General features: G+C 38.2%; 1 protein-coding gene across 1 annotated transcript in view; it reads left to right on the plus strand.

Annotated features, from left to right (window-relative positions):
• The window catches only part of LOC126272021 (heparin sulfate O-sulfotransferase), a 77,676-nt gene that overhangs the window by 41,650 nt on the left and 12,096 nt on the right, over nucleotides 1-23,930 (plus strand). Inside the window, exon 7 of the mRNA XM_049974515.1 lies at nucleotides 16,746-16,968. Within this exon, the coding sequence (XP_049830472.1) occupies nucleotides 16,746-16,966 (221 nt within the window). The 3' untranslated portion in view covers nucleotides 16,967-16,968. The remainder of the gene's footprint in view (nucleotides 1-16,745; nucleotides 16,969-23,930) is intronic.

The raw sequence follows: 23,930 nt of genomic DNA on the forward strand, positions 1-23,930 counted from the left end.
ATACAGTTTTGTTTTAATATGTGTTATTTGTTGATTATAAAACAGTTCACATCTCATTTTTTATGTAAGTAAGTGGTTACTGAGAGTCCTTTGCATTTTTTTATTAGCATCTGTGTTTCCTGTCATCTGGACGCATACTGGAGTGCACACTACGACTCCAGCATGTGACCAGATGCCAACCAAAAATGTGAAGAACTGTAATAATCACTTATTTACATAAAAATGTGACATCAACTGTTTTGTAATCTACAAATCTATATCATTCTAGATTCCACTGAGGATGCCTTAAAGGGAAAAAGGTGAAACACATCTGGGAGAAATGAAACATAGTGCAGGAAGAAAAGGTTCTGAGCTTGCTGCAAAGGATGCCCATGCAAACAAATTTGTTAAAAGTTAAATCATTTTGTTTGCACTACAAAACTATTGTGTTTTTAAAGGTTAAGGTTTTGATCAAATTGTAAACATAATTATTATTTGCATAACATTTACAAAGGTAATTTTACTTTTATTACTCTGCAGGAAAAGTTTAAATCAGTAATATTAATGAAATAGTCAACTATGCCAGTGGCATGATAGCGTAGACAGCAGAGACCAAAAAAGGCCGAATATGGGAAATAATCCATGTAATCACAAATTTTTGTGCAGTGATAGAAGGGAGTGCCATGAAAAAGGTGATAAAAATATTGGCTTGGGTGGGGAAGAGTGAGTGTAGGAGAGTGTACATTTGAAGATCACTTTTTTCTTTAATAACTCAAAAAGCACAGCCTCTTGCAAAAAAGGATCCTTGTACAAAATTAATATACATTAAATTTCCTGCTAAAAAGGTCTTATTCATGTTTTCTCTAGGACAAACAGTCTACGGGAAGAGAGCAAGAGAATATTGAAAATTTCGCACACTGCATGTGTTGTAGCTTAGGCAGTTTTTGTTTCCTTACTTGACACACCACATGTGTGCTATATCAAAATGATCTCCTTTACTTGCTCCACACCTCTGTGGTTAATTATAAACAGCTACTGTTTGCACCCTGTATAGTATGTCATGTGTTAACAGATGTTATCGGACATATGAAGTTGAAATTGTTAATTTGTACCTTTTAATTGTGCAAGAAGTAAGAACATTAGTTGTAAAGTTTCATATTCTGATGATCAATCACTATACATCATTTTTTTAGTCATCATTTGCTACACTTCCATGGTCATGCAGCCAATACCATTTTCCCCCTGGAGATCATTCCATTTTTAAATAGAAAGCATTTTGAGGACATTCCAGAATAGTTAATAATGGGAGGGACCCGCTGTGGTGTACAGATACTGTAAAGAGACGTCTAAAGGAATAGTGACTATTGCATAAAAAGTCTATTGCAAGAGAGATACTGAATGGGACTTGTTTGACTGTCAAAAGGGCAATACATGATGCCTTCAGTCACTACAATAGCAGAATCTTATTGAAAGATATCTCACAGAATCTAAAGAAATTCTGATCATATGTAAAGACTGTCAGTTCCACCAAAAGTAGTTTCCAGACCCTCATGGGTGGCACATGAAATGGACTTAAGGGTAACAGAGCAGAAATAAAAATTCTAAACTCCATTTTCAAGTATTTCTGTACAAATGAACACACAGAACTTGTCCTATTTTAATTCTCACACCACTACAAAGATGAGTGTTACAGATAATGTAATAGTGTCAGTAGCATTGAGGAACAGCTAAAATTAAACAAGGCTACAAGGCCAATGGAATCCCTATCAGATTATGTATAAAATCTGCAGCTGAGTTTGCTCCCATTTTTACCAAATTTACCGTAAATCCCTTGAAACGAAAAACTGTGCCCAGTACTTGGAAGAAAGCAGAGATCATATCCATCTACAAGAAGGCTAGCATGTACATCTACACATATGCTCGTCAACTGTGAAGTTCATGGCAGAGGAAAAGTTACTTCCCATGGTACCATTTGTTAGTGCTTCTTTCCATACCATTTGCATATGGAGGATGACTAGAATGATTACTTAAATGACTCCTCTGTGCACTTTTTAATTGATTCAACTGTGTGGGTTCTTGGTGAAACATTGTTTATTAGAACAGCTAAACATATAAAACTTTGCCTGTGAGTTCAAGTACTAAATACTGTCCATTTTAACATTCAGCTGTCTATAATTTAAATGTTAAGTAGCTTACTTATATTTACGACTACCAGATGGCACTCTTGGTGTCATGTTCACCTTCTCGCACTTGTTAACACGGGCACCTCAGTTCGTTACTACCTGTGGCTTTACAGATATGAGCAGCCCATAGTGGCTCGCCTTCATACATTCTTTTTAAAAAAAAATTGTCGCTAAAGCCCTTCTGGCCTGTTATTTATTTTATGCGTGACATGTAAGTACTGTCTCTGTCTTGTATTGTTAGTCAGTACTTACATTTTTATATAAAAATTTTCTTTTCCCATAAATTTGTAATTATGTTACAGCCCACTTTAAACATTTAAATTCTGATGAAGGTACTCTTAGAAGTGTTGGAACCTGGTTAATAAGACAAAAAATTGTGACCAAGGACTCATTTGTTTCAACTCTAAACAAAATACTTTTTTCTTGTGAAAGTTAATTATTTTTGTATGACCTAGGTTTTGGGTTGTTAGCCCATTTTCCAGTACTCAAGTGATTATTGGAAGCCCAACACAGATAAAGACCTATCAACTTCTTAATCTATCAGTTATTGATTTAAATCATAAAAGTCATCTCTGTTGACTATTTCGATACAGTTCCATTTGTGTTGTACAACATTAATTAGGGTAGCATTTACTCTAATTGTAAATGAACGTACACTGGAGCAGAGATTTGTGCACAATAATGGATATTTCTGTGATTACCTATTTATGAGTGAAGGCACAATGTTCCCAAAAATTGTATTAGTTACACTTCTATGTAGAAGCTATAACTTTATATAAAAAGTGTGAAGCATTGAACTGTGTCTGCTGATTCAGTTCTAAAAGTAGGGATATGTAAATCCGTTCTTCAATTTCTAATATTTCTAATTGAATAAGCTTGGCACCCTTTGCCTCTATATGCAAGACTTCTACATCTTTACCTATTTGTGGGTCTAAGTTAAGCAATGTTTAGCAAACGATGAATAAGGTGTGTTAAGTCTCCAACTTATTTGGTGTCCTCTGAACTTAGTACAAATTGTCTGCCCATTCTCCTATATAGCAGGACTGACACTCTTGGTTGGTGATCTTACAATCCCTGCTCTTCATGATGACAGGTTGTTTATTCTGTGAATTTAAGAAACATCTGCTTAATGTTTGTGGGAAATGAAAATTACAGAGAAACCCTTTGCTTTTAAAATTTAGCCTAACCTATTAGCAATTTTAACTCCAAAAGATAAATTGCATCATTTCCTTTTTGGTCTACCTATGTTGTTCACAAGGTACAGAGGGAACTTGCCTTGCTTCTTCAGTTTTTTATTGAGAATATTATCGATCATGTTGGAATTAAATAAGCAATTGTTTTTATTGTATTAAGTTCCTGGTCATAATCTTCTTGGGACAGAGAGGTAGCAAGGAGGTGGTGGATCATGTCATAGAATGTTGCATGTTTGTAAGCTGTTCAGTGTAGAGGAAGTTAGGATGAACGCACCAGTACAGGAGTCTTTCCAGTAAATTTTAAGTTTGTGGTTAAATCAGACAATGGAAAGCCCATGTTGGAATAACAATAATGTGGAAAGGATAGATTGCTACTCATCACATAGAGGAGGCTTTGGGTTGCAGACAGGCAAAAAGAAAAAGACTACTGAAATATTAAGTTGGTGTTTAGAAAATTAAGGGTGAAACCATTTAACTCCATACTGACCTTTTTGTTTGTGTGCCGCTCGATCATACTTTGCAAGAACTTCTGGAGTTGACTAATGGAATTTTTCCACATACAAAAAATATCATCCACGTATCTTCACCAGTATACTCTCTAATCAGTCTCTCATTTGTCATGAACATTTCTACTAACAAGCGGGTTAAGGATGAACCCATTGCTAGACCATCTGCTTGCTTGTAATAGCTTACTTGTAGTCAGAAATAGTTTTGATATAAATGGAATTCTACTTTCCAACAGAAAATGCTACATATACTTTCACTGATCAAATATTAAATGCATTGAATAACCAAACATCACCCATTGGTATATTTTGTGATCACTCAAAGACTTTTGATTGTGTGATCATGAAATTCTTGTAGATAAGTTTAAGTATTGTGGTATGAGTGGGTCAGTGCACAACCGATTTAATTCATACTTAACTGGAGGAATGCAGAAGGTTGAAATTAACAGTACAGATAGTCTGCAGAGTCTTCTAACTGGGGAGGTATCAAGAATGGTGTCCCACAGGCTTCAGTCTTGGGGTCCCTTGTTGTTCTTAATATATATTAATGACTTGCCACAATATATTCATGAAGATGCAAAGCTAGTTCTTTTTGCTGATGATACAAGTATAGTAATCACACCCAACAAGCCAGAATCATTTGAAGAAATTCTAAATAATGTTTTTCAGAAAATTATTAAGTGGTTCTCTGCAAATGGACTCTCACTAAATTTTGAGAAAACACAGTTTATGCAATTCTGTACAGTAAATGGCATAACACCATTGATAAATATAGACTATGAACAGAAGTCTGTTGCTAAGGCAGAATACTTTTAAATTTCTGGGTATGTGCATTGATGAGAAATTGAATTGGAAGAAACACATCGATGATCAGCTGAAACGGTTAGGTTCAACTACTTATGTTATTAGGGTTATTGCAAATTTTGGGAATAAACATATCAGTAAATTAGCTTACTATGCCTAATTTCATTCACTGCTTTCATACAGTATCTTTTATTGGGGCAAATTGTCATTAAAAGAGAAAGTATTCATTGCACAGAAGGGTGTAACGAGGGTAATTGCTGGAGCTCACCCAAGATTACTTTGCAGACATTTCTTTAAGGAACTCAGGATATTCACAGTACCTTCACAATACATATATTCACTTATGAAATTTATCATTAATAACCCATCCCAATTCAAAAATAACAGCAAAGTGCATAGCTACAACACTAGAAGAAAGGATAATCTTCCCTATTCTAGATTAAATCTCACTTTTGCACAGAAAGGGATGAACTGTGCTGCCACAAAAATCTTTGGTCATTTGCTAAATAGTATTAAAAGTCTGACAGATAGCCAACCAACATTTAAAAGCAAATTAAAAGAATTTTCTGATTGACAGCTCCTTCTACTCAATAGATGAATTCTTAAGTATAAAGTAGTAATTGGAAGGAAAAAAAATTAATTATTTTGTGTAAAGAAAACTTATGTTAAAGTGACACGTTCCACGTCATTACGAAATGTTGTATTCATGATCTGTGGAACAAGGATGTAAATATGTACTGGTTATGCTCAGCTGTTTTTCTGAATTTATGTCATTTAAACACAATATGTGGGATTCAGTATCTGTACAGTCTTTCATAGGAATTCTTGAGAATGGGCTGTGAATATCAAGAGAGGCTAATTTTGCAATGTACGCTGCACATGCTGTAATTTATCTAAACTTGTCGTCGTGGTTGTTTGTGAAAGTGGTACATAGAGGTTGCAGTATGTTCCTTGATTCCTCACTTAATGCTGGTTCTTGAAACTTTTTAAATAGGCTTTCATAGAATGATTGTGTCTTTCAGTTATATTAAATTCGTTCCAATTTACCAGAAAATAACCAGATAAAAGCTGCTTCGTACAGATAACTGCAGTGAGATGTTTTATCAAGTGGCATGGTTAGAGGGAGGAAGAGTTAGGAAGCAGGAGGAATGGTTGGTGAAGCATAGCTGATGGCTTGGAGGGAGGCAGCAGACATACAGGATAGGAAAACGAAGCATGAACACTGAAGCCAGTGACTTTCTGTTGCAGGCATGATCCCCAAAACTACAGTCCAATTTCGTTTATGTTCACCTGTTGCAGGTTCTGAGTTTGAACATAATGATCTCCTTATGCCATAAATAGTGGCCATGAAAGCCAAGGATCAAAGCAAGCAGATGGATGTAGTATTTCTACACTTCAGGAAAGCATTTGAGTCAGTACAACACTAAAATTTCTTAATAAAATAACTATCATATGGCAAATCAAAAAAAAAAAAAAAAAAACTTTTGACTGGTTTAAGGATGTCTTGGAGGGGAGAACACAGCATGCTAACGTGGATTGGCAGGAGGAATCATGCCTACCCCAGGCAAGTGTATTGAGAACTTTGCTGTGCAACCTGACAGACATTATGTGTAGTAACCTACAATGTTTGCAGATTATGAAGTTACCTATAATAAAGTACTGTCTGAAAAACACTGCACAACCGTCCTGGCATGTCATGATAAAATCCCAAACTTGTGCAAAGATTGGCAACTTACTTTGAATGTACTTAAATGTAAAGCAGTGCACTTCACAAACCATAGAAACATGCTACACAGTTACTACATATCAGTGAGTATCAGTTGGAATCGGAACAACTCAGACAAGTACATGGATGTAACAATTTTTATGAACAGGAAATGGATTGCAACATTGGCTCATTTTAAAGTAGTGCAGTTCATGACATAAGTACATTGTAGAAAATAAACTAATGCTAAATCACAGTAAGACTCAGTTTTTACAGTTTCTAACACACAATTCAACAAAACCTGATGGTTTAATTTCACAGAATGGACATATGATTAGTGAAACTGAACAGATCAAATTTCTAGGTGTTCAGATAGATAGTAAGCTGCTGTGGAAAGCCCATGTTCAGGATCTTGTTCAAAGCCTTAATGCTGCCGTTTTTACTACTCAAACGGTATCTGAAGTGAGTGATCGTTTGACACGAAAATTAGTTTACATTGCTTATTTTCATTCGCTTATGTAATATGGCATTATATTTTGGGGTAACTCTTCCCATTCTAAAAGGATATTTTTGACTCAGAAATGGGAGGTTCAGGCAATAAGTGGTGTAAGTTCACGAACCTCTTGTCAGCCTCTGTTCATGAGTCTGGGTATTTTGACATTGGCCACTCAATATATATATTCCTTACTGTCATTTCTTGTTAACAGTATTAGCTTATTCCCAAGAGTAAGCAGCTATCCCTCAGTTAATACTCAGTAGAAATCAAACCTGCATTTGGATTGCACTTCCTTAACTCTTGTGCAGAAAGGTGTGTATTATACTGCTGCCTCCATTTTCAATAAGCCACTACTAGAATTCAAAAATCACGCACTTTCAAATCAAAATTGAAGAGTTTCTTCGTGTGTCACTCCTTCTGTTCTGTCAAGAAGTTCCTTGAAAAATTAAGCTGATTCTTGTTGTATTGTTGACTGCATTTACTTTAACTTATGACTTGACTTTTTTGGGTTCATAAACATTTTATTTTTATGTGTTATTACTTTGATGTTGTAATTTCATGTACTGACATGTTCCATGACCTTGGGATTGCTCCTCAATTTGGTCGTACGGAATTTGATGTGTAAATAAGTAAAATAAAACATATGGGCAGGCACAGGCAATGCAGGTGCCAGATTTCAGTTCATTTGCAGGATCCTAGGAAAATTCAAACTGTCTGTAAATAAGACTACTTTCGAAACATCTGTATGATTCATCCTAGAAAATTTCTCATACATGTGGACCCATACCAGATAGGATGAACAGAGGATATTGAACATACACAGATAAGGGCAGCATGAATGGTCACAGATGTGTTTGACATCCGGGAGTGTTCATGGAAATACTAAATATCCTGAAACAGCAGACGCTTGTTGACAGACATAAATTATTCTGCGAAAATGTACCTACTAAATGTTCAGAGCCAGTATTATATGATGGATATACATATATACTTGAGTCCCATATGTATCAGTCCTATAGGGACCATGAAGACAAGATTAATTAGACTGATTACAATTTGTTCAGAGATATTAAGCACTCGCCCTTTGCACCCTCCATAGGCAAGTGAAATGGGAAGAGAACCTTTGTTTGGTACATGCTAAGTACCCTGTGCTGTGGGTTTGCAGAGTGTGTATATAGATGTATTCCAGAAATTGAGTTCTAAACTCCCTGTGAAAAGTAGCAAAGGCGTTAGCATAATTATAGAACTTACTGAGGGTAATAACTTTGAATGTAACCATTGCATTCTGCATCTACACGTACATATATACTCCACAAGCTACCATACAGTGCATAGTGGAGGGTATGACATGTCACTACTAATCATTTCCTTTTCTGTTCCACTCACAGAGTGGGGGAAAAATTACTTTCTAAGTGACTTGGTACAAACTGTAATTTCTCGCATTTTATTTTTGTGGTCCTTAGTGTGAAATGTATGGTGATAGCAGTGGAATAGTTCTGCATTCTGCCTCAAATGCTGGTTCTCTACATTTCCACAACAGTTCTTCATGAAAGTGTGTCACCATCCCTCCAGAGATTCCCATTTGAGTACATGAAGCATCTCTGTAATATTGACATACTCATTGAATATATTGGTAACAAATCTAGCAACCTGCCTCTGAATTGCTTCAATGTCTTCCTTGAATCTGAGCAGGTGAGGATCCCAAACACTCAAACAGTACTCAAGAATGGGTCTCACTTGCATTCTGTATGCCACATCCTATATAGATAAGCTATACGTTTTGAAAATTCTTCCATTGAAAGCATTCACCTTCCCTACTACCAACCTGGCATTCTCATTCCATTTAATACCACTTTGCAGCATTACACCTAGATATTTAATGAATGTGACTGTGACGAGCAGTGCCCTGCTAATGCTGTATTCAAATGTTACAGGATTGTTTTTCCTACTCATCCACATTAACTTGCATTTTTCTACATTTAGAGCAAGCTGTAGTTCATCACACCAACGAGAGATACTGCCTACGTCATCCTGTATACTCCTGCAGTCAGTCAACAGTGACACCTTCCTATACATCATGGCATCATTAGCAAAGAGCTGTAAGTTGCTGTTCACCCTGTCTGTCAGTTCATTTGCGCATTTATGTATATAGGAAATTAGAGAAGTCTTATCACAATTCCCTGGAGCACTGTCGACAATATCCTTGTCTTTGAACAACATTCGCCCTCGAGAACAACATACTGGGTTCTATTACCTACAAAGTCACATATCTGGGAAACCAAACCAGATGCTCAGACCTTGGTCAACAGTCTACAGTGGGGTACCACGTCAAACACTTTCTGGAAATGTAGGATTATGAAATCTACCTGTTGCCGTCAATCCATGATTTGCAGGATATCATTTGATAAAAGGACAAGCTGAGCTGTGCACAAGCAATGCTTTCTTAATCTGTGCTGATTTTCTGTATCAAGCAGATTTTCTATAATGAAACTCAGAATGTGTTCAAGAATTTTGCAGCAAACTGATGTCAAAGATATTGGTCCTTAATTGTGCAGATCTGTTCTTTTACATTTCTTATACACAGTAATCATCTGCGCTTTTTTCCAGTCACTTGGGATTCCATCTGGACCTGGCGACTTTTTTGTTTGTTTTCAATTCTTTCCGTTGCTTCTGTATGTCACAGATACCTATTTCTATGTCCTCCTTACAGGAATCTGTGTGACAGTCAAATGATGGTACATTTGTACTTGTGTGAATGATTTCTTAAACGTAAAATTTATAATTTCATCTTTTCTTCTGCTATCTTTTGTTTCCACCCCAGAGTGATCGACGAGTGACTGGATAGATGCCTTCGACTCACTTGGTGATTTTAAATATAATCTGAATTTTCTCTGGTTCTTGGCAAGATCTTTTGCTAAGGTATGACTGTGGAAGTTTTATGCTTCACACATTGATTGTCTTACATAGACAAGAATTTCTCCTACTTTTTTCTGGCAACATTTGCACGTTCTTGTGTGAATTGAGAGTGCAACAATCTCTGTTTCCTCAGAGTTTTCCAAATTTGATTATTAAACTGTTGAGGATTCTTTCCATCCTCAGTCCACTTACTTTGCACATATATCTCCTGAGCACAGTTTACATTCCGTTTAATCTTCGTCCATGATTCCTCTAGGTCCATCATATTGGAACTAAATGATGCTCATTCAGCATCTTAATGGGATGCTAATGACTGCTTATCTAGCATAAATACTGTCCTAGCCTTCTAGATGGATTTATTATCTTTAATAATTGTCACCACCATGATGGCATCATGACCTGTATCTGTCTCTATACCGGCACTGTCGATAAGATCAGATCTGTTTGTAACTGAAGAGTCTAAAATATATTAGATGTGGGTTGTCTAACTAGTTGTTCAAGGCAGTTCTTGGAAAATTTGTTAAAAAGTACTTCACAAGTCTGCTTGCCCTTACCATCTGTAGTGAATCCTTAAATGTCCCTGTCTGTACTCAGTAGATTAAAACCATCTCCAACTAGTACTGCATGAAACAATTTTTGATGTTGCTGAGCAACAGTCATAAAATAATTTTTAAATGAACACATCACTGTTTGACTGTATTGTTGTTTATTTAATTACGACCTAGATTTCAGCATTTCATGCCATTTTCAAGTAACTGAGTTTGTCGTTAACATATTTATATCACTGAGCTTGATGCCTGCAATATATGTTAATGACATAAACTCAATTAATTGAAAATGGCATAAAAGGCTTGAACCTGGGTCTTAATTAAATAAAAAAGTATACAGTCAAATGGTGGTCTGTTCATTTAATATTGCATGGTGTGGGTATTTTCATGCTACTGAGCGTAGACTTCCTGTGGATTATTCTAAAACTGTTATGACAGAATCAGCTGCCCAGTAAAAAAATTCAATAATTAACTTGAGTTCACTTAGGCCTGCAACCAGTGTTCAGATAACTTCACAGGCAGACTCAATTTTGACTTCGATACACACAAAATTTTTGTCAAAAACACTGAACACACTTTCTCCTATGGCATCTAATCTGTCTCTTTGATAAATGTTCCATGCCTTGCTAAATATATCTGAGATTCCTTTTTCAAATTTCAGCCAGCTTTCAGTTCTAAGGGTAATTTGAATGTGACAGCTTTCCTGAAGGACAGTAAGTACTGGATCTTTGTTTTGAATACCTCAACAGTTTACTGTTAAAATTGTGACAGTCAAAGTGTGTCTACTTTGTACAGAAACTGATTTCGTTCTCTGCATATCGACTGGCAAGCATTCATCAGAAGACCACACACTACCAGCCAGCTTAAAAAAAAAACCGTGTGCAGTCCACAAGTACTTAGCAACCTAAGCAACTGCTGCATTTGTATAGTGCGTCCCTGCTATGGCAGAAGAGAGGGGAAGAAAACCAATGTGCACTCTGTGTGCATACCGGGGGGAGTCATTCCAGATGTGGAAAGAGTCCTTCCCGATGCCATGAAGGGTACAGGGTGCACCCATCTGCAGGTGGTCGCTCATGTCGGCACCAATGATGTGTGTCACTATGGATCGGAGGAAATCCTCTCTGGCTTCCGGGGGCTATCTGTTTTGGTAAAGACTACTAGTCTCGCTAGCAGGATGAAAGCAGAGCTCACCATCTGCAGCATCGTCGACAGGACTGACTGCGGACCTTTGGTAGAGAGCCGAGTGGAGGGTCTGAATCAGAGGCTGAGACGGTTCTGAGACCGTGTGGGCTGCAGATTCCTCGACTTGCGCGGTTTTTTAGGTTAGATGGCCTTGGGCAAGCACAGAAAGGGCAACAGCCTCAACGGGTGCGGGGCAAAGTCAGGACATGTGGGGACCAAGCAGCAATCGGTATCGTAATTGTAAACTGTCGAAGCTGCGTTGGTGAAGTACCGGAACTTCATGCGCTGATAGAAAGCACCGTAGCTGAAATCGTTATAGGTACAGAAAGCTGGCTGAAGCCAGAGATAAATTCTGCCAAAATTTTTACAAAGGTACAGACGGTGTTTAGAAAGGATAGATTGCATGCAACTGGTGGCGGAGTGTTCGTCGCTGTTAGTAGTAGTTTATCCTCTAGTGAAGTAGAAGTGGATAGTTCCTGTGAATTATTATGGGTGGAGGTTACACTCAACAACCGAGCTAGGTTAATAATTGGCTCCTTTCACCGACCTCCCGACTCAGCAGCATTAGTGGCAGAACAACTGAGAGAAAATTTGGAATACATTTCACATAAATTTCCTCAGCATGTTATAGTCTTAGGTGGAGATTTCAATTTACCAGATATAGACTGGGACACTCAGATGTTTAGGACGGGTGGTAGGGACAGAGCATCGAGTGGCATTATACTGAGTGCACTATCCGAAAATTACCTCGAGCAATTAAACAGAGAACCGACTCGTGGAGATAACATCTTGGACCTACTGATAACAAACAGACCCGAACTTTTCGACTCTGTATGTGCAGAACAGGGAATCAGTGATCATAAGGCCGTTGCAGCATCCCTGAAAATGGAAGCTAATAGGAATATAAAAAAAGGGAGGAAGGTTTATCTGTTTAGCAAGAGTAATAGAAGGTAGATTTCAGACTACCTAACAGATCAAAACGAAAATTTCTGTTCCGACACTGACAATGTTGAGTGTTCATGGAAAAAGTTTAAGGTAACTGTAAAATGCGTTTTAGACAGGTACGTGCCGAGTAAATCTGTGAGGGACAGGAAAAACCCACCGTGGTTCAACAACAAAGTTAGGAAACGACTGTGAAAGCAAAGAGAGCTTCACTACAAATTTAAACGCAGCCAAAATCTCTCAGACAAACAGAACCTAAACGATTCAAAGTTAGCGTAAGGAGGGCTATGCGTGAAGCGTTCAGTGAATTCGAAAGTAAAATTCTATGTACCGACTTGACAGAAAATCCTAGGAAGTTCTGGTCTTACGTTAAATCAGGAAATGGCTCGAAACAGCATATCCAGACACTCCGGGATGATGATGGCATTGAAACAGAGGATGACACGCGTAAAGCTGAAATACTAAACACCTTTTTCCAAAGCTGTTTCACAGAGGAAGACCACACTGCAGTTCCTTCTCTAAATCCTCGCACAAACGAAAAAATGGCTGACATCGAAATAAGTGTCCAAGGAATAGAAAAGCAACTGGAATCACTCAACAGAGGAAAGTCCACTGGACCTGATGGGATACCACTTCGATTCTACACAGAGTACGCGAAAGAACTTGCCCTTTCTAACAGCCGTGTACCACAAGTCTCTAGAGGATCGGAAGGTTCCAAATGATTGGAAAAGAGCACAGGTAGTCCCAGTCTTCAAGAAGGGTCGTCGAGCAGATGAACAAAACCATAGACCTATATCTCTGACGTCAATCTGTTGTAGAATTTTAGATCATGTTTTTTGCTCGAGTATCATGACATTTTTGGAAACCCAGAATCTACTCTGTAAGAATCAACATGGATTCCGGAAGCAGCGAACATGTGAGACCGAACTCGCTTTATTTGTTCATGAGACCCAGAAAATATTAGATACAGGCTCCCAGGTAGATGCTATTTTTCTTGACTTGCGGAAGGCATTCGATACAGTTCCGCACTGTCGCCTGATAAACATAGTAAGAGCCTACGGAATATCAGACCTGCTGTGTGGCTGGATTGAAGAGTTTTTAGCAAACAGAACACAGCATGTTGTTATCAATGGAGAGATGTCAACAGACAATAAAGTAACCTCTGGCGTGCCACAGGGGAGTGTTATGGGACCATTGCTTTTCACAATATATATAAATGACCTAGTAGATAGTGTCGGAAGTTCCACGCAGCTTTTCGCGGATGATGCTGTAGTATACAGAGAAATTGCAACATTAGAAAATTGTAGCGAAATGCAGGAAGATCTGCAGCGGATAGGCACTTGGTGCAGGGAGTGGCAACTGACCCTTAACATACACAAAAGTAATGTATTGCGAATACATAGAAAGAAGGATCCTTTATTGTATGATTATATGATAGTGGAACAAACACTGGTAGCAGTTACTTCTGTAAAATATCTGGGAATATGCGAGCGGAACGATTTGAAGTGGAATGATCATATAAAATTAATTGTTGGTAAGGCGGGTACCAGGTTAAGATACATTGGGAGAGTCCTTAGAAAATGTAGTCCATCAACAAAGGAGGTGGCTTACAAAACACTCGTTCGACCTATACTTGAGTATTGCTCATCAGTGTGGAATCCATACCAGATGGGGTTGACGGAGGAGATAGAGAAGATCCAAAGAAGAGCGGCGCGTTTCGTCACAGGGTTATTTTGTAACCGTGATAGCGATACGGAGATGTTTAACAAACTCAAGTGGCAAACTCTGCTAGAGATGCACTCTGTGTCGCAGTGTAGCTTGCTCGCCAGGTTTCGAGAGGGTGCGTTTCTGTCAGATGTAGGAACTGAGGATGGCCTCAGAAGCCAAGCTACAAGTGTCATTGATGTCAACATGAGCAACAGCTTGTTGTCTACTACACTTAGCACACTCTACATCTTGGATGAGGGCCCACCCCCTCTGGCAGACATATCAAGTGTACATTGGAATGCTTTCTGGCCATCAGTGCTATTTCCATAAGGGGCTTCATAATGTACCTTACATTGGAGCTCCTGATAACTAATAAACCCTTCCCCCACTCCCCTCCCCGCTCCCCCTCCTCTCGCACTTGTGTGCCCACTCAGACCCTACTAAAGGAGCAGCCACCTGTCCACTCATAGAAATAGTGGGCGAGATGAGAGAGCTAGCCTCCACATTGACTCTCCGCCTCAAGAGACATGAGCACATAGCAATCCGCCACTCAGTCTGCAGTGAGCACAGATCCCTTGCGCCGGTACACTGGAAGGTTCACTGACAGCAGAGCCCACGGGAAAAAACAAGTGACACCAGACGTATTCCATGCGATGTGCCATATTCTCTGCTGCTACCACACCATGGGGCAGCAGCCTGCAGACGGCTGACAGTGGCCATAAGCATCTTCAGCTGTCTAAGAACTGTGGCCAGCTCGTGTGCAATGTGTGATATAGGCGTACATGTTCTGCTTTCATCTCTTTACAATCTCACACCTACTCACTCCCTGAATACATCTATACCTTATATGTGAATTGGATTCATATCTTAGAGCTCTCTTGTAATCAGTAGTTTGTGCCCATAGAATTCATAACTTAGGTGATGCAGTGTATTCAATAGAAGCAATGTACAAATTCTTCACCAGTCATGTTTATTAATGTGGTTTGCAATGGTACTTACAAATGGACACAACTGGTTTTGTTCTCCATCCTTTTCTAATCATAACTTATCATGCATCCTCTAATTACCTGAACAATGTGACACTAAATCCTAAACTTCCATTTCTTTCTTTGTAGAATTCATTTATTTTTAATATATTTAATTATACATAGTACTTGGTGTCTTAAAGTTAATTTTTAATGCAGTTAGAAAGACAGCTCACCATTCAACTTAAGTTTGAAGAAGTGAATAATGGACACTCATGCATAAAGGAGTATAGATTTTTTTCTTAGTTTCTAAATTTACATTGTTATTCAGACCTGTCTGATATTGTCTGACCCTAGTCTTTCTGATTACATAATAGCGGGCCTCTGTATTCTAAGACTCCCAAGATTGTCTCCATAAGACTTGGATAGCAGATTATTTGTCCTGGTTTGTGTAGGTTTAAGAGCAATTGCAAATAGACTGAAAAAGGTAAGGTAACAGTAATTAAATTGATGATGAAGAACTGTAAAGCACTACACATTGGCGTCTACATCTACATCCATAACGCTGCAAACCACAGTGAAATGGGGCACTTTCCATTATACCAGAAGTTCGGTTTATTTAACAAATATTTATTAATAATGATACAAATCATTGTACATAGTGATATTACTACAAAAAATTGACATTTATAATTTACGAATATATATCAACAGACAATTTTGGCAGTTCCTTTTTTCTTTTTTCTCTTCCTCCTCCTCCGCTTCCTCATCCTTCTTAATTATGGTGGTGTAATACCTCTGTTCAGCCAATTGTCAGGTAATTCTGCATGGTTCTTATTGAGTCTTGTTGTTTGGTGTGCTAATTCTATGCAGGAGTAATAATTGTTGAAAACTGTTAGTCAGTTGTGAATTAAATAAGTAGTTGTATGTCTGATCATCCAAATTATCGCGTTGTTACAGAATGGGGGAAGAATTGTTGAAGCACTTATGTGCATGCAGTAATTAGTCTAATTTGGTTTTGATGATCCCGGTGGGTCCAACACATAGGAGTATATTATTATATTCCTAGATTCATCATTTAAAGTTAATTCTTAAAATGTACTAAAGAGGCTTTCAAATTATAGTTTGCACCTATCTTCAAGCATGTGACAGTTCAGTTCTATCAGCATCTCCATGATGCTCTCTCATGGGTCAAACAAACATAATTATGTCAATTCATGTTGCAATTCATTTTAAAGGTTCAATAATCCCTGTTAGCTCCTTGTGGTACAAATCTCTCACGCCTGACCAGTACTGTAAGTGGGTTGCACATCTGCATGATCATTCTGTTTCATATTTCTATAAACTGTTACACCCAGGTATTTGTATAAGTTGTTATGAATTAGGAGTTGCAGACACATTTGTAAATTTTCAAACAGTTTTAGGTGTTATGAAGTAATAGTGCACACTATCGCAACAGTAATTGACAAAATATTTGAGTAAAATATAAGAAATAGATGTTCTTGTTCGTTTCATACCTTATTACTGGTCACTTATTCATTGTGAAATGTTGGATTTGCTTTCTTATGCTGCACTCGAAATACATTATACATTTTTCATTAATAATTGCTTTGTTTTAGGTAAGAAATCCCATTTAAGAAAAACTGCACAGAAAATAGAACCATCTGAAGAGACAGTATCAATTATAAAACAGTCAAAAATATGGAAGATGGAAAATGAGCTTTATGAGTTTGCTTTGGAGCAGTTCCACTATATAAAAAAGAAAATACTGGCAATTAAGGATAGTTCAAACTCTGAGAAAGTGCAGCAGTTTACTTATGAAAAAATACGTCCAAAATGAAGGTACTTAATCTCTCTACTATTTTCATGTTTAATGACTTTTATATCTTCACTGCCATAAATTGCACATATTTTTTGTGTTCCCCTTATTTGTAATTTTCAGTAAGCCACACCTATTAGTGTCCATATAAGATGAACTCATATGTATCTCCTGGAAAGAATGAAACTTGCTAAATACTATAAATCTACTGAATTAAAATCCCAGACATAGCATCAAATGTGACAAAGCCTCCTTATCAACTGGTATTTGTAAAGATTGGCAAGGAATGCTTGAGATAGGAGCGGAAGCTTGGAAATCATAATAGTTGGAAGCTTTGAGAAAAAACACTTTTTTCTCTAATTTCACCCACAAGACATCTTGTGCATTTATGAATCAGCGCTTTAACAGAAAATTCTTTTTAATATCGCTACACATCAGTACATAATGACTGTTAAATCACTTTTTTATATATAATTTATGTTTCTGAAACGTGTCCTTTTTCTACTGTTTGATTTTCCTTTATGCAGCCATGTCAAATGTTTTTGTATCAAATAGGTTCTACTTTGTAAATAAAATAGAAAGAAACTTCCACATGGGAAAAATATATTAAAAACAAAGATTCCAAGACTTACCAAGCGGGAAAGCGCCGGCAGACAGGCACAATGAACAAAACACACACACAGAATTACTAGCTTTCACAACCGATGGTTGCTTCTTCAGGAAGGAGAGGGAAAGACGAAAGGATGTGGGTTTTAAGGGAGAGGGTAAGGAGTCATTCCAATCCCGGGAGCGGAAAGACTTCCCTTAGGGGGAAAAAAAAGGACAGGTGTACACTCGCGCGCACACACACACACACACACACACACACTACACTCGCGCGCGCACACACACACACACACACACACACACACACACACACACACACACACACACACACGCATATCCATCCGCACACACACAGACACAAGCAGACATATTTAAAGGCAAAGAGTAAGGTCAGAGATGTCAGTCGAGGCGGAAGTACAAAGGCAAAGAAGTTGTTGAAAGACAGGTGAGGTATGAGCGGCGGCAACTTGAAATTAGCGGAGGTTGAGGCCTGGCGGATATCGAGAAGAGAGGATATACTGAAGGGCGAGTTCCCGTCTCCGGAGTTCGGAGATGGCATGGGATTTGGAGTAGGACCAGGTGGGAACCTGGTCCTACTCCAAATCCCATGCCACTTTCCTAGACGTTGACCTCCATCTGTCCAATGGCCAGCTTCACACATCCGTCCACATCAAACCCACCAACAAGCAACAGTACCTCCATGATGACAGCTGCCACCCATTCCATATCAAACGGTCCCTTCCCTACAGCCTAGGCCTTCGTGGCAAACGAAACTGCTCCAGTCCTGAATCCCTCGACCATTACACCAACAACCTGAAAACAGCTTTCACATCCCGCAATTACCCTCCCGACCTGGTACAGAAGCAGATAACCAGAGTCACTTCCTCATCCCCTCAAACCCAGAACCTCTCACAGAAGAACCCCAAAAGTGCCCCACTTGTGACAGAATACTTCCCGGGACTGGATCAGACCTTGAATGTGGCTCTCCAGCAGGGATACGACTTCCTAAAATCCTGCCCCGAAATGAGATCCATCCTTCATGAAATTCTCCCCACTCCACCAAGAGTGTCTTTCCACCGTCCACCTAACCTTCGTAACCTCTTGGTTCATCCCTATGAAATCCCCAAACCACCTTCCCTACCCTCTGGCTCCTACCCTTGCAACCGCCCCCGGTGTAAAACCTGTCCTATGCACCCTCCCACCACCACCTACTCCAGTCCTGTAACCCAGAAGGTGTACACGATCAAAGGGAGAGCCACGTGTGAAAGCACCCACGTGATTTACCAACTGACCTGCCTGCCCTGTGACGCTTTCTATGTGGGAATGACCAGCAACAAACTGTCCATTCGCATGAATGGACACAGGCAGACAGTGTTTGTTGGTAATGAGGATCACCCTGTGGCTAAACATGCCTTGGTGCACGGCCAGCACATCTTGGCACAGTGTTACACCGTCCGAGTTATCTGGATACTTCCCACCAACACCAACCTATCCGAACTCCGGAGATGGCAACTCGCCCTTCAGTATATCCTCTCTTCTCGATATCCGCCAGGCCTCAACCTCCGCTAATTTCAAGTTGCTGCCGCTCTTACCTCACCTGTCTTTCAACTACTTCTTTGTCTATGTACTTCTGTCTCGACTGACATCTCTTCCCTTATTCTTTGCTTTTAAATATGTCTGCTTGTGTCTGTGTATGTGCGGATGGACATGTGTGTGTGTGTTGATGTGCGAGTGTACACCTGTCCTTTTTTTTCCCCCTAAGGGAAGTCTTTCCGCTCCCGGGATTGGAATGACTCCTTACCCTCTCCCTTAAAACCCACATCCTTTCGTCTTTCCCTCTCCTTCCTGAAGAAGCAACCATCGGTTGCGAAAGCTAGTAATTCTGTGTGTGTGTTTGTGTGTTTTGTTCATTGTGCCTGTCTGCCGGCGCTTTCCTGCTTGGTAAGTGTTGGAATCTTCTTTTTTAATATATAGGTTCTACTTTATTACATAAAGTGAAATGAAATTGTGTTTTGAGCAGTGATATCATCTGACGTGCACTTGTTTAGTAAGTGTCCTACATAATGTGTGCACCTCAAAATTACTTTCGAATTAATAGCTACAAATAAAGTAATGGGGTGAGTGCAGTAATCTGCACATCACTGCACCTCTGCCACCACTACCACAACACATATCAAAGCACTCACTCATTTGAGTAATGAGCCATTCAGCTGCTCCGGACCTCCACCAGTAGGCGCTCACATTGGTCCAGTGTCTCCATTGCTTGCAGGCAATAGCAAGGAGACCCTAGGGGGCAAATGGTTCTTATACAGGCATCTGCCGGCAATCTTGCATGTGTTCTCTATTGCACTAAAGCTGTCATGCCATGGCTTAATAAGAGTAAATAGTTATTTTCTTAAAACAGTCTTTTATTGCATTTGGAATTAAAACAGTGAGCCTCACAGGGAAGCACATTATGCTTTCAGGCAATCTAATGGATTTCCTAGCCACAGTGACCACACACTGTAGTCAAACATTACACCTCAGTCACCTTCCTGCACCCTGCTCTTCCTACTACAACATTTTTGGCTTGAGCAGATTCAGGCAGTTGTTGTCCTATGTGATTGGTCATTGCACATTATAATTTTGTTTGTTTTTAGTTTCATTTGGGTTCTGGAGTTGATTTGTTTAGTGTATGTTGTATGATGCTGGACAGTATCAAAAGAAAATTTATGAGATGACCTGTTGAAAAGTTTGATATCGTTTTTCTGGGGTGGGAATTACTATATGATATTAGTTGAGAGAAATGGTGCATTCGTTACTCAACTACTTAAAAACATATTAATGGTGACCCACTTCTTTGTTGAAGTGAACAAAAGGATTGCTACAATTTTAAATATGAACAGGCAAACAGTTGTAAAATTTGGCGAGAAAATATTTGAGACAGGAGTGGGTGCTTGAGAATCTTCAAAGCTGGAAACTCTGAGGAAAAAAATATTGTATAGATTAGCAAAGTATTAACATAGATTCATTTGCTATACATGTTATATGCCAGCATGTTTAAGATAATCATTCAGTTACCCCGAAGGAAGAAGGTGTTTTGAAATGTAGTTACGTATCATTATTTGCAACTTGTCGCAAACTGGACTTCCACTGTAGACATTTGTGTGGCTGAAGCTGCTGATGGAGACAGAGACATGGTGATGCATATTTTCAAGGCAGATCTGCGACATGAATTCAGTGAAATGGTGTAGCTTGATTAAACTGAAGTCAATTTTGACATATTTTCAAGCAGTACTGCACAAATAACATAGCACTAGAAACAGTGGCAGTGCATTCAGCTAGGGAAACAGATTTATATTTGTGCATGCATGCATCTATATTATACTGTCCTAAACTATCTCCTGGTTTTGAAAAGAAAGATAGGATATTGTGATCATAAATGAATCCTGATACATCTGGAAAGTGGTTTACAGACTCAGTAATATCAAATATGGAAAAACTGTCAACAGTTGTAATCGATAATACTTCATACTATTCTGTTGTTGTCATTAAGGTGCATACTGTGGGAAAGTGATAGGAGAGTATAATTGATTGACTTCAGCATTACATCCCAGTAAATCAGAATCTTAAAGAAGTGGGACTTCTGGAAAATCCCCTAACAAACCACTATTCCAGAGAGATGAAATTGTACTGACAAACTTTTGGGGATATAGTAAAGAGCATGCCTCATTTTCACTGCCATTTAGCCCAATGGATTTGATTTTATGCCAAATTAAAGGTTTGCCTTGTGAAATAACACGATGTTCGCACTGTCGGCTGTTGAACCACTCACTGATAAAGGTGTTTGGACAGTCAGTTCTAAACATAGGAAGAAATCAGTCAGTTGCATGCAGTGCGTCATGGAGTGGTGGTGGCGGGGGGGGGGGGGGGGGGGGGGGGGGGGGACATAATAGCAGAATGAAGCTATTGTAAAAGTTAGTGCTGGAGATGATCATTTCATTAAATAGTGGTTGCAACAATTCAAGCATTTGCTGTGGCATTAAGAGTGATTTCCATTGTTATCACATAAATGATACACAAACAGATTCAGCTGTATATCTGTAATACACTGCTTACAATGGTAAGTGTCTCCATAGCAAAATTATAACTTAGTAAGTTTTGAAACTTTAATAAGAATGTAGCTATTAAAAATAAAGATCAGGTGAAGTTAAACACAACAGTTCAAGCTTTACCACTTTTCTTTATTAGTATACAAGGTGATTCATGAAATATGCAAATATTTTAATGCGTTATTCTAGAAGTAAAACTAAAGGAAAAAAGTTTGTGTAAACATAGGTTTAGTTACATAGTTATGGCTAATCAAAGATTTTGCCTGAAATTTAGCAACTTTGCTAATATGAAGCCATTGCAAAATTTTACGAGGTTAAAGTAAAGCATGATTTCCATTTATTTTGTTGTTACTGATCTAGTGAGTCTAATAAAACATGCCTCAGGTGTATCTGCAGTAGTTTTCCAGAACATCCAGAGTAGCAACGATTATTATAGAAGTAAATTGGTTTATTTTCCATTAAGAATGTAGAAATGTTTATTTCATTTTTGGCAACTGTTAGTGAGTTGTTTCAGTCGTTTCTTAATATTGAAACGAGTTAGTTTTCTGTTTTGTTCAGTGAAAGATCATAATAACAACAGAATATGTAAGTTACTACACATTTAAATGAATATTTTCCCCAGAAATGGATTGGTCATGGTGCTACACATCTGTGACCACCCAGATCGTCCGATTTCACACCAATGGATTTTTTTGTATGGTGGTGGATGAAAGACATAGTTTATCAGGACAAAGTCAATACATGTGAGGCATTATTTGCTCGCATTATGAATGCAATAGACGAAATTAATAATAATCCTGTGAAACTGAAACGAGCAACAAAATCTGTTCGTACACATGAAGCTAAATGCATTGAACCTGGTGGAGACATTTTTGAACATATATTGTGAATGTATTATGAAATTGTATGTATGCTGCACAACTTCCTTAACAGGGAGCTTTGCTTTTTTCGGCTTAACATGAATTAATAAAAGCAGTTTATCTGACACATTCATACAGTTTCAGTTAACATTATTACCATCATTTTTCCAATTAAATTCTCTACAACTTGTGTTGAAAACTTTATGCAATTGTCTGGAATTTAAGAAAGAAATTGGGCCAAGTAGTTTATGAAATTACACCTTTGCCTCTCTGGATGTTGTGGAAAACTGCCGCAGATACATGTCTGGGACATGTTTCATTAGATTCACCAGATCAATAACAACAAAATAAATGGAAATCATGCTTTACTTTAACCTCGTACGGCTTTGTGATGGCTTCATATTAGTGAATTTGGTAAATTTCAGGCAAAATCTTTTATTAGCCGTAACTCCATAACCAAAAATTTGCATACCTATGTTTATATGAACTTTTTTCTTTAGTTTTACTTGTAGAATAACACATTAAAATATTTCCATATCTTCATGAGTCACCCTGTATACAAATCTTAATGTTTTGTTTGTTGTATTAAAAATAAGTAGATTAAAAAAACTTCCAATGTCACCATCATTATTTAACATTTAGAACATGGTCTCGTAACTGTTATAGTATGGGATTACAAATAAGAGATGGAGTTTACCTACATCATTTATTGTTTGCTGATGATCAAGTAGTCGTAGCACAAGATCGAGAGGATGCTAACTATATGTGCAATCAACTAGAAGTAGCATGCAAAACTTGGGGTTTGAAGATTAATTACCAGAAAACTGCATACTTGACCAATGATTCAGATTAGCTATACATTGAAGAAAATAAAATCAAAAAGATAAACACTTTCTGTTATTTGGGATCCTTTTAGAAATCGAGGGAAAATCAGAGTCAGGAATCAATAAAACAATCAGTAGCGGACGGAAGGTCATTGGGATGCTTGACTCAGTCTTATGGAGCAGGAATGTAATGAGCAGAACTAAAAAATTAATATACAAATCTACATTGAAGAGTGTGGTTCTGTATGGAACGGAGACCTGGACAATTAACCTGAAGCACATTAAAAAATTACAAGCTCTAGAGATGGACTTCTGGAGAAGATTGGCAAGAATCTCCAGAAAAGAAAAGATAAGGAACACCGAAATAATAAGGAGAATGGAAATAAAAGAAAGAATATATGATGTAATGGGAATGAAGAAATTACAGTGGTATGGGCATGTACTACGAATGGAGAATACCAAAATTGATGCTGGAGTGGGAACCGGAGGGGAGAAGAAGAAGAGGACAACCTATGATCACCTGGCTCATAAATGTACAGCACAGAGTGAGGAGAATGGGCACACAAGATCGAAACACCTGGAGGAATATTTTGAAAATATAGTT

The sequence above is a fragment of the Schistocerca gregaria genome, chromosome 5 (genome assembly GCF_023897955.1).
Source record: "Schistocerca gregaria isolate iqSchGreg1 chromosome 5, iqSchGreg1.2, whole genome shotgun sequence".
Taxonomy (NCBI): domain Eukaryota; kingdom Metazoa; phylum Arthropoda; class Insecta; order Orthoptera; family Acrididae; genus Schistocerca; species Schistocerca gregaria.